General features: G+C 40.8%; 1 protein-coding gene across 2 annotated transcripts in view; it reads right to left on the bottom strand.

Moving 5' to 3' along the window:
- Nucleotides 1-236: 236 nt before the first annotated feature.
- CDYL2 (chromodomain Y like 2) overlaps nucleotides 237-14817 on the bottom strand; it is a 79875-nt gene continuing 65294 nt past the window's right edge. The window contains exons 4-7 of one of the 2 annotated variants that reach the window (XM_073307989.2): nucleotides 9290-9462; nucleotides 4635-4845; nucleotides 3829-3972; nucleotides 237-926 (exon numbers count right to left, since the gene is read on the bottom strand). In XM_073307989.2, the coding sequence (XP_073164090.1) occupies nucleotides 768-926; nucleotides 3829-3972; nucleotides 4635-4845; nucleotides 9290-9462 (687 nt within the window). In that variant the 3' untranslated portion in view covers nucleotides 237-767. The remainder of the gene's footprint in view (nucleotides 927-3828; nucleotides 3973-4634; nucleotides 4846-9289; nucleotides 9463-14817) is intronic. The other variant, XM_073307990.2, reaches the window with a different exon arrangement.

Here is a 14817-nt window from a genome sequence, read left to right as displayed (position 1 = left end):
GATTTCTGTATGTTCTTTATTGTATACACACCTCACTGTTAAAAATGCACTGGGGCACTTGCATTCTCATGTGAAACCATTAATCCAGTCAAGGGAAGTATGAAAATAATATCTGTATGATCAACAAACAGTTGCATACAAACACAAAATAAATAAGTTAAATAAATTCAATGAAAGAAAAAAATCCCAGTAGTTCCCCCTCCCCCCCCCCCCCCCCCAAAAAAAAAAAACCCAAACAAACCTAACTTTACATATTATACATATAAATTATCAGGTTTTTCCATTACATTGTTAGAACTTAAAAAAATAATTAAAATATTTCTGAAGTATAGTAATCTTGGTCTGCAGAGTGTTACTGTGACCTGATTTTCAGATTGAGCCCTCAGTGTCAGCACAGACATTTGTTGCAAAGCAAGAATAAGTTTAAAAAAAGGACAGACAAAATAAATCATTACAGATGGTGTGCCTTACTGGGCCATAGTAGTGCTTTTCAGCACGTGGAATGTACACTTCTAACTGGATGAGCATGTGAATGATGCACTCAGTAGAATTTATGTGCACTGACCAAGCCTGCCTCCATCTTGATTACACAAAATAGCTGTGTAACTTCTCCATTTAGCTCACAAGGAAATTGACACAACCATCTGTATTAAGATACACTGTCACAAATTCATCTCAAGGATGCGTTCCCTCTGCTTTTCAAACACAAGTAATGTTTGAACTCTGTTTACACTTGGAATGTTTTTTCTTGAAGTGAAACTGTGACTTCAGACTTCATAAATTTTGTCTTGCAAGTAGCTGAATAATGAATCCAGTCCTTTGGAAGAACTCCACAGCTGTTTTAACATCTGACACTCTTTTTCATTCACATCTTCAAGTCCAGATTTCAGGAAGCTCCGCACCAGGCATTTAGACTCTTCTAATACCTAAAGTGAAAATATTAGCAAAGATTTATTTTTTGATCTGTTCAACTTATTATGGACAGCAGTATTAACAGTGTTTTACCACTTAAATAATTATCTCCGTGGTGTAGAGAAGTTGGACCTGATTTTTCAGAGGTATTAAACAGCCACCACTCCACCTGAAGTCAGTGGAAGCTGCTGATACTCAGCACAGGCATTTGTATTTATGCACTAGCACGAAGATTTTCAAAAGTAAAGAGTGATTTAAGGGGCCTCACTTAGGCCACCTTAATTTAGAAAGTGTTTTAAGCCAAATTAGGTTGTCTCTTTTACTTATTTTTACATACAAAACCCAAAAGGAACTCTATTAGTTAAACAAAATTGGGATATGTTCCATGCTTCAATGTGTTCCAAGGGCAGGGGGTTAATACAAGGTATTAGTGTTTGTAGAAAAGGGAGACAAAAGGGAGCAAGCTCTACCAAACAACTGAGTCTTAGGCTAAGATATCCTGTCAGATTTGCACTGAAACTCATTGCTATTCCAGAACTGTGTTTCTTCTCAATAGACTGTAAACGGGTCAATTATAAGCAGCAGGGTTGTTGGGTTTTTTTTTTTTTTTTTGGTGGTGTTGATTTTTGTTTTGTATTTTTATGCACAGTTGTCCACAATGAACTCGAAGGAGGCCATTATATTTGTTCTACTTTTGAGCTCAATCTAGACTCCTAACTCCTTTATAATTTTTAACCCTTTTGATAGGTAGCCTCATGTTTGGTCATATCTTAACACCTTCCTTCAATCTAACAGACCTCAGTAGAAGATGCTATTGTACACTTGATCCGTGTGTGGGGGGGGAATGGAGAATGCAGGATGAGATTCAGAGTGCTTACCAGAGGTGGCAGGTTCGTAGAAATTTTGTTGGTGCCCAGAAACCCCACCCCCGGGCGGGAGGGGGAGGGGGTGTTGTGTGGGGCCCCAGGCCTCCATGGCGGTCGGGAGGTGGGGTGGGCTGGCCCCAGGCCTGCGTGGGGGACAGGAGCTGGCCACTTCCTGTGGGAAGTTGAGTGACCCAGCCCCAGCCTGCTCCGCTCCCCTGGCTCCCAGGCTTGGGGGGAGGGGGGAACCACCCCCCCCCCAGCACTCGGCGGTGGTGTGGCTGGGAGCCAGGGGAGAGGAGCAGGCTGGGGCCGGGTCACTCTACTTCCCACAGGAAGTGGCCAGGCCCTGTCCCCCACAGAGGCCTGGGGCCAGCCCGCCCCGCAGAGAGCTGGGGGAGGGGGTTCCCACACAGCCCCCCTGTGGAGCTCTGTGGCCAGCCCCCCCTGCTCCCCTCTGTGGAAGCCTGGGGCTGCGTAGGGCAACAAAACAGCTAGGGACGGCCCTGGCTGCTGCCCCTCACTGCAGCCTCACTGGGGGTGAAGGATGGGGCTGCCCCTTGCCCAATGTGGGGCAGGAGTGGTGACTGCGGGCAGGGTGCCCCCTGTGCTGGTGGAGGGTCCTGCTGGAAAAGGGAGGGGTCCAAGGCGGAAGGACAGGGTAAGGGCAGCCTGCCCTGCCACTAGTGGGTGGGGGCACTAGGACCCTGTGGCAGCAGTTGATGCCCGGAGCCAGAAGAGTGGAGGCAGCGTGGAGCTGCAGGGGAGAGGCAGGGATACTCCGGGGGGGCCGGGAGAGGTGCGTGGGAGTCGGGAGACACTTGGGGGAGGTGCGTGGGGTGGCAGGTGGGGCCAGGGCAGAGACCCGTTCCCAAACATTGGTGGAGCTGGGCCCCAGGGCCCTGAATATTGCTAGAGCCTGGGCACCACAGGCCTATACAACTCGCTGCCCCAGCTTCCCAGCTCATATAATATAAGACGTATCAGCCTGATCTGATAAGCTTATGCTGCGTTTCCAAAGACCAATTCATGGTGGATTTAGTTCTGAGTGTGTTTTCTGAGATGTAATCTACACTTGATTTAATTAAAAATCGTCTGCCTCTGTCTCTTGAACGACAGGTCTTTTAAGTGAAGTCAAGGAATGCTAAGATTGCCAGTGACATGCAGTATAACTAAGGAATTAAGTACAAATGGCTACCAGTTGCTTTCATTTTATTAGTGCTATTCCAGGGAGGCTGTAGTTTTCATTGTTTCTGTTTACGTTACATTTCTTTTAAAAGCTTAGATGGGGCTGGTGCAGGAATATACATGCCTCAAGGAAAAGGGCTTTGGAAAGTGAGGGCTATGCAGAGGTTTTAACAGCCACTAAGCTGCAATCAGAAAACAGGGAAGTAATGACCCCTTGGACCAGATTTTGCTCCCAAGATCCTTGCATAGACTTCAAGAAAATGCTCTGTGGGGTCAGAAACTGCATTGGGGGGGGCGGGGAGGTAGGGAGTTAGTAGCCTGGTGATGGATGAAAGCAGGAGCTGGAGGGACACATTTCCCCTCCCCCGCAACTGGCTCCCCTTCATTGTGGGAGGGGTCTCTTTTAAAGGCTGTGGCAATGCAACTCCATCGGAGGCATGCTGCAGGGAGCAGAGGAGAAGCTTCAGGGAGGGACAGAGAGTCAGCATGGAGGTACAGGTCTCCTGCTGACTCCCTGGCTCTGTGTGTGGATCCCCCAGGTTCATCAATGAGCCCTACAATCCATTCCATATTGGGAAGGGGGAAGTGAAAAAACCTGCCTCCCAATGAAACAATTGGGGAAGAAATCCATGAGCAATCCTTGCACAGACTTCCTTCCATTCGCTCCCCTCTACAGAGGTTTTACTACAGGAGTTGAGAATTGAGTTCCCTCCAGTACATGATCAGCCTTTGTAGCACACCTTCCCTGTGAGGGTGAAGTTATAGCGATATATTCCTTTTGCCTATACCTGAACAGGTTTCTATTTAATTCCTTAATACAAGTTGTAATCTAGCTGATAGAAACAAAAGCCGATAGATTTCCTACCACTGCACTGCAAGATGCCATTTCCTTTACTCGCAGCATCACTTCTTGACTGAATGTTGTTGGCCAAAATACTTGTGACACAAGTCCTCTGCTGCAGGCTTCCTGTGCTGTTAGCTTTCTCCCGCAGAACAACATTTCATTTGCCTGCAAAAGAAAAGGCTCACTCAAGATCTTGGGTGGTGATTTCCTTCATTCCTACACCACATATGCCTGATGCTATGGTCAAATAAGACCTGCAAATATTTTCATCCTTCTCCTTAGAGAGAAGTACTTATAAAGTGCTTTTGGCACTGACATCTAAGCATGGTATGGGCAAATTAAAAAAAATACATTAGCTGTTCATATCAGCATACTGATGTCAGTGATTTTACAAGAGTAACTGTCATTACATAGGCAATTCTATGGCACTGATCCATGACAGCAAGTATAAGCTATTATGGGGGTCAAATTCTGATCTTTTTTTTACACTGGGGTAAACTAAGTGACTAATGGAATTACTCCAGATTTACACTTGTGAAGCTGACAGCACAGTGTCAAGCCCCAGTGTACCTTATTAACTACTAGCCATTGCACGAGTCTAGCATGGAGCAGAAAGATACTTTGAAACCTCCCAGATTAGCTTTGCCAAAGCACTTTGTCCCTTTCCTGACACATCCTTGAAAATGGCCCCTCTTCTCATGTCCCTTGAGCCTCTCTTCACCAGAGACTGTAAAATGTGTCAAGTTCTGTGACAGTCATAAAAACAGTGCAAAACAGTATGGAATTAACCAAGCCTGCTGAGCAATTCTAGGAGAAAAGTGCCTTACCAGAGCAACACCAAGTATTTGTGGGAATGTATACGATGAGCAGCCAGCTGGAGTGAGTCGGATCGTCGCATATGGGGTCTGAAACCAAGCCTTCTCGCTTGCCCAAACGATATCACACAGTGGTAAGATAGAAGCTCCCAACCCAAGAGCTGGGCCATTGATAGCAACTACAATTGGCTTCTTAAATTGAATAAAAGCTTTTACAAAATCCCTAAAATAAAAAAAAGGAAGTTCTTGAATAGGGAAACACTTAAATTAGTTCTTGAGTTTAAACTACTTATCAAAAAACAGATTTGAATGTCAAATGCCTTGCTCAGTTTTTATGCCTTCTATTTTCCAGCTGGGCTTTCCCCCAGATGAACAGTTCAGCTGATTTGTCTGTAATTAATTTATAAGAATACCATGGAATATCAAATGATTTCTCTTAAATTGGATTTGATTTGTGTGGAGTAACTGGAATGCCTGGAACATGGTAACTTTTTGCGGTATGGTTAGGGCTAGTATTATTTCTGGACCAATAAGGGATGGATTGTATATTTAGTGGCTCTCACTCTATTCAAGGAAGGTCAGCATGGATTCAGGTGGTCTTGCTTAGCTAACTTGATGGAGTCCTTTAAATATATTGCAGAATGAAAGAGGAGGAAAACTCAGTGGGTGCAGTGTTGTATACTTATGTTAAAGAACCCAAGGCTCTGCTCAAAGATTAATGGTAAGGTATCATACTGAGCCATGGAATAGAGATAAAAACAGGGTGATCTAAAGAATACACACAAGCTGAAAGAGAGAGACACAAAGGGGAACCACAAACTGGAAAAAACTACATTGAAATGAGACAGTAAGAGTGGTATCCAGAGATCACTTGATGGATCTTTGTTAGAAGTGATTTAGATTAAAGTATAACAAAGATCTCCATGTCCCACCTCTTACAGCAAATTTGAAGTGAAGGGGGGGAAGAGGAAATAATGCAGTTGAATGCAAAATGGGTTCGCTCATTTAGGTGAGAGGGCTAGAACAAAGTAAATTTAGTGCAATAAGAGATTAGAAATAAGTCACCTGCCTTCTAGGAACAAGGGTATGGAATCAGTGCAAAACAGAATAGTCTGTACATTGATCAGAAAAAAGCATGGGTGTAATTGGGGACAAATTATGGGTTCCATCAAACCAGTTCACAGCAAGAGAGAAGGCAAACAAAATACTGAATTATATTAGCAGAAGGAAAATGCAAAGCAAGAGGTGATACTGTTACTGGCCAAGTCTCATATGGTGTATGTTGTGGAAGAACATGATTCCTTTAAAGACATTTGCCCTTGGATGTGCTTTCAGATTTCCTGTTGAGCTCAAGGAGACCTATACTTGTGCATCTGAGAGCAGGATTTGGATGCTGGAGATGATAGCAGATCTCACGGAAAGATTAAGGCCCTGATTTAAGCAAAGCACAGGAGTAGGCTTAACTTTAACCATGTGACTAGCCCCATTGAAGTCAATGTGACTACATACAGGCTTAAAGTTAAGCATGGCCTTAGGTACTATGCTGGATTGGGATATAAGAGAAATGGGTTTAGTATAAACAACAACAAAATAAAAAAAGAGAGGAGACTTTGAGATGACCCAACATTAACGTTTACAATGTATGAAAGGGACTGACAGTAACAGTGATATGTTTTTCAGAGGTACAGCACGATCAATATTAAGAGTTCTTGAGAAAATAAGGAGTGAAGATGGAGTTCAGGAGCTCCACCTCATACAATGGACAATAAAACTTAGGAACAGGTTATCAGGCAAGGCAAGTAGAGTAAGGAGTACTCTATCGATGGGTTCAGAAGGCAAAGACGTTTTACTGGAAAAGGAGGGGATTAAGGGAAATTATAGTTCACACTTGGCTGAGCAAAGCAAGGCCCAATGATTAATTCAAATGTATTTCTCTGCCTGTAACGTGACAACCTTGATCAATTCCAAAATTTCAGAGTATTCTGGGCACCAATGGGCACAAGCCTATTGATTTTTGGTACAGATCAGAAACTGGAAAAGCCTAACGCAGAGGAAAATCAAGACTCCCAGACTGCTAAGTGCAGAAGGCAGAGGAATCTCCCTTTGCCCCTGTGGCTGCCTTCATAGATCAGAAGCAGCTAAATGTTCTGCATGGGGAGACAGTCTGCAGCCTGGCAGAAACAAGACAGTCTTACAAGGAGAAAGTGGGGACCCCAGGAGAGGAGAGCAGAATGTGAGGGGACATTCTTAGAATTGCACTGGAAGTTGTAAATACTGTTGCACAGTGGAACTTATTACAGTGAGAGGGGAAAATGTTATGTTTGGAAGGCTTTTGTTTTTACTAAGAGGAGATGTGAAAATATGGTCTTCATGTGTACTTTTGAATCTTGCAATGAGCTTGGCATGGACACAGTGCTCTCATTGCAGGATCAGGGCTTGTAGTCCGTCAAAAGGCCTGTGAAACAAATAAAGTGCAATCCCGTTGTTTTAGGCTGTGATCAACATATGAAAGCTGTAGCACAGACAGAAGGAATATACTGTGAGAATTCTTCTTTTCCTCTCATAATATTGATATAAACACATTCCACTCTCAGCTGATACAGAGAATGGGAATGGGTAACTTACTATACATTTGAGCACCCTAACCACTGACAAAGCAACATTTTCTCTCTCACTACAGTGTTATTTTGTGTCAGTCAATTAACTCTTCTCCCTTTTCAGGGAATGATCGAGCAACAGAAAAGCATTGACAGTTAAGTTAAAAGTTTAAGAATATTATATTTCCATGCTCATAAAATCTAATCTCTACTTTGAGTTTCAGAAATATCTAATAGAAGTATCCAAATTGTACTGTAATAGTTGTGACTGATATGGCAATTTCCTGTGTATTCTTGGGAGACCTTACTGAATTAAGTTGAAGTGTCTTTGGGGTCCTTTGTATTCAATGCAAATCTTATATATTCTGGTGAGCTGGGATTGTATGTAACGTCCAGGAGGCAGATGTGATGTGAGGCCCAGGAGTTCAAAGGTCTACATTGAAATGTGCCAGGCAAGAATGGACTTTGGGACATTAAATGTGAGGTATTCCCCAGGAAATCTACTTAGGGAGAGTTAATTCCCCACTTCCAGTTATGCAAAAACTCCGCCTTTTGAAGCTGTGCCCTGAGGAATGGGTAATTGTCGGCTGATTATCTGTTCCTGGAGACTGCAGATCACATGTCCAAGCTGTATAAAGAAATAGCTGTACTGCAGTTGGGATTCTGCTTCTGAATCTGAGACAGTTATGAACTTATTACCATAGGGAAAACCCAGTTGTGGGTTTTGAAGGACTGACCAGAGCTCAAGGTTGGGTTGGGGTGAGCTCTGGTCAGCTTTTTAGCATACATGTAGGTTCTTTTATTGTTTTTAATGTGTTTTCCCTGTAATGCTTTTATCATAAGAATACATGTGCTTACTTAGAATGAACTGTGTGATAACTTATAACTGAGGGAAATACACAGGTTGCAGCCCCCGGGGAGAAAGAAAAGCACCAACACTGGCCTTTTGGGCAGTCTAGCTTGCTGGGGAGATTACAGTGTAGGCAGGGAACTGTGTAGCCTTAAAGAATCCCCAGTCAGAATGGAGTGAGATGTGGGTCTCTGCCCAAGACTGCAACTGCCCTGAAACTGACAATAGTCACAGCAGTAACCAAGACACTGGTAATCAACAGACTGAGGTCATTACTAAAATGGCTTGGCTTCTGTTAGATAATTCTGTTAATTTATATCATGAAACAATTAAACAAGTTGTCCTAATATAGCTGAAGTCCAGATCTATTGCAAACCATCCCCTCTAGTTGGATTCCTTCATAATAATGTCAGAATGTACTGCATAAAATTTGAAAGCTCTCAAAAGAGGAATACCTATTTGTAGGAAATAGTAAGTCTAAGCCAGGTCCTCAGCTGGTGTAAAAAGATGTAGTTCTATTGACTCTAATGGAGTAACACTGTTACACACCAGCTGAAGATCTGGTCATATATTTATACCTTTGTGGATAATGGGAACACTTGACGGTTTGTAGTGTAGACTGATTTATAGACAGTACTTCATAAACCCTGTGTTTCTATTAAAATAATCTGATATGTTAAGCAAAACAGTGTTTTAGTTTTGAACATAGAACTACATTTACGAATAAATTACATGATTTAAATGTAAGAAAAATATCAGAAACCTTTCTAATAAGGCTCTGAAATACATTAGAAGCCTGCTATATTAATATAACACTACTAAGTCATAGAACCCCATTTGTACTGAAACTCATTAAAATGATGAAAACTGAAACAAGTAAAATATCTGGCTTCGAGGAACAATGTTAAAACATGAAGCTACAGCTAATTTAAAAAACAAAGTTACATCTCAATTTGAATTTGAGACTAGAGGAAGAATTTTGAAATACACTGAGGTAGTGGAACTAATTAAATTTTAACACATACTAGAAATAAAGGAGTTCTGTCTCATAAGAAAAAGCTACAGCAAACCCATTCCTTTTTCTTGTTAAATGAATTTGTAGGACTGAAATTAGCATACAATCAACACTTAAATATACAACACTCTTGGATCTGACAAATATTTTTTAGAATCACACACTGCATTTCATAATTTAGAGATCACATGTGAGCTTGGGTCACCTTATAGCTTCTGCAATCCTAGTGCTTTCTTTTCTTCTGTCATTGGATAACCTGCCAATTAAATAGGAGTAATCTAGGCCACTACAGAATACACTTCCCACTGCGCTGAGAAGTAAGAGTTTACTGTCATCAGCTGATGCATTGCACAATGCTCTCCGAACTTCCTTCATGATCTGTGGATAAAGAAAAGTAAACAGTTCGACATGCATGCCTTTGCAAGATAATTTCTCTTGCTGTATAAAACTGTACTTGTTGTTAGAGATGTATATTTTGGCCATTGTAACTTAAGTACTTTGAATTATAATAGTGTTTACAAAGCCCTTACATCTTTGAAGTGCTTTATGGACATGCAGTAATTCAGATCCATTTTTGACAAGGTGGTATTTCTTTGCTTATCCTGTGTGGGAAATTCTGGTTACCTAGAATGTGTTATTCTATTGATATTTAACAGATTTCAAATGGCTCTTGTTCTGCTCCTATGACTTTAAAAAAAATAAACTGATGTACATCATTGTAACATCAAAGTTGTTACCACAACAATAGCATGGTAAGCTCTGTGTGTTTGAGTGAAATATATAAACCCTGGCCTTCAGTTCTTTCACCAGTTCAGTTAGGGCAGTCAGGTGGAACAATACAACTTTAAATGCGTAGATTTATGGCTAATTTATTGTTTATAGTACTATGGTCAGTGACATTTTTAAAGTCTACAAATGCTATAGTAATAAAAGCCACTAGAAAGATGACTAATTTACCGCTTGATTTACTATTAGATCAAATTATTCATAAACACTAGTCAAAATCTTTAAGACCTTGACACACTGGTGTTGAAATAAAAGGCTATTATTATTGCAAGAACAACATCTTTCCTAATCATTTTAAAAAGGGGAACAATATTTCATAAATTTCTGCAGGTAGTTTTCATTACGGCCCTGATTGAGCAAGGTGTGTAAGCACATATATAACTTTAAGCATGTGAGTAGCCCTGTTGACTGACTACTCTTATTGACTTCTACGTGTGAAATCCTGCCGATTTAAATCAATGGCAGTTATCTTATCGACTCCAGTGAGCCTATGATTTCATTTAGTGAGACTACATATATTCTTAAACTTTTGTACATATTTAAATGCCTTACCAATTCAGGACCCTAACCATGATGGGCCAAATTCTGCTCTAATTTATGCTGAAAGATTTGGATGTACAGGTAAATTTTCAGAGACTGCAAAATTTGCCCTGATGAGTTACAGATGTAGAGAAATAAGACATTCAGGTGGCAACTACTTCTTTTCACTATTTAAGCTTGCAAAGTGCTTTACATCTCTGAAGCGCTGTACAGACTCTAGATCTATTTGAACAAATGTCACTAAATGTACAGGTGCAATTTTATGCATGCCACTTTTTCTGGGCAGGCTTTGCACACACACATTCTATGACTTATGGGAACAAACTTGCATTTGCTTGTGAAAATCATGTAGCGTGGTGTCTATCTACCTGATCTGCATGGGCAAACACAAAGATCTGAATTCTAGTATGTATTAAACTTGGACATGAGAAATGGCAGGGTAAGTTTTCAGAAGGTAAAAGCTCCCTTTTGTAGGTGCACATTCGAATGCTTACAATCATGACTGTGGGTGAAAACCAGGTAGTTACAGGCAGAAGTTCTCAGCTCTGTAGCTAGAATTCATGTACAAAAATGGCAGCACTAATTTTGTGAGGGCAGTTTACACCCAAATCACAAAGGCAGAGCCTTAGTCCTCTTGAGTCTGTTAACCCACACTCATGCAAAAATGCAGCTGGGTAGAATGGCATTTGCAAATTTTGTTGTTCTCCCTTCACAGCTACAATCTGCTCAAAGTTTTGCATATGATTTTAGACCTGATCAAAGCTAAACATTTATTTCAGAAGATATAGAACTGTGTAAGGTAGAGATCTGTTGGATTCACTGGTCCAACTCCCTGCTATTATAGGATTGTTCTCGTCAGTCTATTTTCTAATGTTTTACATGTCCCTAACACTGGGACTTCCACTGTTTCCTTGGCAGATTCTATAATGTAGTCAACATCTTTGGGCAATATTGTGTGGCCAAATTAGAAGCAAAACTTCCTGTGGATCGTAATGGGGAGTTTTGCTTCAAATGTGATCATAGGGTATGACTCTCCAGTCAGGTAGTTCCTCCCGATATTCCACTGTAATGTTCCCATCCCCATATGTTTATATGCACATCTACAATTTCTCTCTTCCTCTGTCATCCTTCAAATACTTGTTTCACTCTTAGCCCATACGTATATCTGGTTCTCTTCATTTTCCCACATAAACATTTCTAGATTTGGGTTTAAATGGATAGAATCATAGAAGTGAAGGGCTTGAAGGGACTTTGAGAAGTCAAGTCCAGCCCCTGTGCTGTGGCAGGACCAGTTAAACCTAGACTGGCCATGATAGGTGTTTGTCCAACCTGTTTTAAAAACCTCCAGAGATGGGGAATCCACAGCCTTCTTTGGAAGCTTAACTACCCTTATAGTTTGAAATTTTCCTCTAATATCTGAGCTAAATCGCACTTGCTACAGATTAAGCCCATTACTTCTTGTCTGACCTTCAGTGAACAATTGATCACAGTCACCTTCATAGCAGCCCTTAACATCTGAAGACTCTTATCAGGTCCTCCCTCAGTCTCCTTTTCTCAAGTCTAAACATGCTCAGTTTTTTTTTAACCTTTCCTCATAGGTCAGCTTTTCTACACCTTTAATCATTTTTGTTGCTCTCCTCTGGACTCTCTCCAGTTTGTTCACATCTCTCCTAAAGTGTAGTGCCTAGAATTGGACACAGTACCCAAGCTGAGGCCTCACCAGTGCCGAGCAGAGTAGGACAGTTACCTCCTGTGTCTTACATACGACTCTCCTGCTTATACACTGCAGAATATTAGCCCTCTTTGCAGCTGCATCACATTGTTGACTCATTCAACTTGTTATCCACTATAACCCCCAGATCCTTTCCAGCAGTATTAGTGCCTAGCCAATTTATTCCCCATTTTGTAGTTGTGCAGATCTTTCCTTCCTAAGTGAAATACTTTGCTCTTGGATTTACTGAATTTCACATCTTGTTGTATTCAGACCAATTCTCCAGTTTGTCAAAGTCATTTTGAATTCTAATCCTGTTCTCCAAACTACTTGCAACCCCTCCCAGCATGGTGTCATCTGCAGCTTTTATAAGCATACTCTCCACTCCATTATTCAAGTGGTTAATGAAAATATTGAATAGTATTAGGGACTGACCCCTGGTGACCCCACAAATTTCCCTGATAGTTTGACAGTGAATCATTGAAAACTACTTTTTGAGTAAGGTCTTTTAACATTTGTGCAGCTGCCTTGTAGTAATTTCATTTAGACCACATTTCCGTAGTTTCATTATGTGAATGTCATGTGGGACTGTGAAAAGTCTTACTAAAGTCAGGGTATAACACATCTGCTGCTTTCCCTTATCCACTAGGCCAGTAACTCTGTCAAAGGAAATTAGGTTGGTTTGGCATGATTTGTTCTTGATAAATCCATGCTGGCTATTCCTTTATAACTCTATTATCCTCCACGTGCTTGCCAATTGATAGTTTAATAATTTGTTCCACTCTCTTTCCAGGTATTGAAATTAGGCTGACTGACTGGTATATAATTCCCTGGGAACTCTTTATTCTCCCTTTCAAAGATATATTTGCCCTTCTCCAGTCTTTGGGGACCTCACCGGTCCTCCAGAAGTTCTCAAAGATAATTGTTAATGGTTCTGAGATTGCTTCAGCTAGTTCCTTAAGTACCCTATAATGAATTTCATCTGGTCCTGCCAAACTGAAAACATCTAACTTACTTAAATATTCTTTAACCTGATCTTTCCCTATTTTGGCTTGCATTGTTTCCCCCTTGTTGTTAATATTAATTGTGTTGAGTATCTGGTCACCAGTTAACCTTTCTTGGTGAAGACTGAAGCAAAATAGGCAATAAACACCTCCGCCTTGTTGATGTCATCAGTTATTAGCTCTTTTTCTCTGCTAAGCAGAAGACCTACACTTTCCTTAGTCTTTCTCTGGCTCCTAATGTGTTTAAAGAACCTCTTCTTATTGCCTTTTATGTCCCTTGCTAGGTGTATCTTATTTTGTGCCTTAGTCTTTCTTATTTTATTTCTACATGATTGTGCTATTCTTTTATACCCCTTCTAAGCAATTTGTTCTCATTCTACTTTTTGTAGGATTTCTTTTTGATTTTTCAGGTCATTAAAAAGCTCCTGATAGAGCCATATTGGCCTCTTACTATGTTTCCTATCTTTCCTTCACCTCAGGATAGTTTGCAATTGTGCTTTTAATATTGTTTCCTTGAGAAACTGACAGTTCTCCTGAACTCCTTTTTTCCTTAGATTTGTCTTCCCATGGGACCTTACCTACTAGTTCTACGAGTTTGTTGAAGTCCATTATCCTTATTCTGTTGCTCTCACTCCTTCCTTCCCTTAAAACCATTAAATCATCATTTCATGCTCACTTTCACCCAAAATGTCTTCCACCTTCAGATTCACTTCCAATTCCACCATGTTGGTCAGAATCAAGTCTAAGATGGTTGTTACCCCAGGTTACTTCCTCCACTTTCTGGGACAAAAAGTTGTCCCCTACACATTCCAAGAACTTAATGGAAATTTTGTGTTTTGCTAAATTACTTTTTCAACAGATGTCTGGATAGTTCAAATCCCCCATTACTACCAGGTCTTGTGTTTTGGATATTTCTGTTATTTGTTCTAGAAATGCCTTATCCACCTCCTCCTCCTCCTTATTTGGTGGGCTACAGTAGACCCCTACTATGATGTCACCCTATTTTTTACCTCTTTTATCTTTTTACCCAGAGACTCTCAACTGGTCTGCCTCCCACATCCTTCTAGACCTCAGAACAAATATCTGTTTTGATGTGTAAAACCACACAGAAGCAGCAATTTGAGAAAAGGTTTTATTAAATGTACACAACACTTCCCCCATCCCAATTTTCTCTCTCTTCCCCTCTCCTCCCCCCAGTGCTGAAGATTGTGTGTTTGCAGAGGGAACCGAAGGACTTTAAAGGTCAGTTCCTGGGAACTGATCCCTGAGATCAAGTTGAATCAGAGGAGGCCAAATTTCTGACATTGAGGGAAAACATTTTAAAAATATAAATGAGAACTTATTTTCACCCCCTCCAAATGGGACATAATTCATATTAATATAAACACCCAAAATTAGAAAAAAAAAAAAACGGAAAGCCTATCCCTAGGTCAGCCCTTCCAGTCTCCTGATAATTTTTGTTGCTCCTCTCTAAATTTGTCAATACTTCTTTTGTAAAGATGTGCTCAGAAGCTGATTAGATTAACAGAATTCTTTGGTTCTCTGATATGATGCCTGTGCAGTCTAAAATTTTATTGGCTTTTCTACTATTCCATGGTACACATTTGTCTCTAATTTGTAGTTCGCTATCAGACTCTTAAGTCTCTTTTGGCATTATAGTTTTTCACACTTCTCATTGAATATCTGTGTTCT

The sequence above is a fragment of the Lepidochelys kempii genome, chromosome 12 (genome assembly GCF_965140285.1).
Source record: "Lepidochelys kempii isolate rLepKem1 chromosome 12, rLepKem1.hap1, whole genome shotgun sequence".
Classification (NCBI taxonomy): Eukaryota; Metazoa; Chordata; order Testudines; family Cheloniidae; genus Lepidochelys; species Lepidochelys kempii.
Note: the sequence above shows the minus strand (reverse complement) of the source record. Positions and strands in the feature narration are given on the sequence as shown.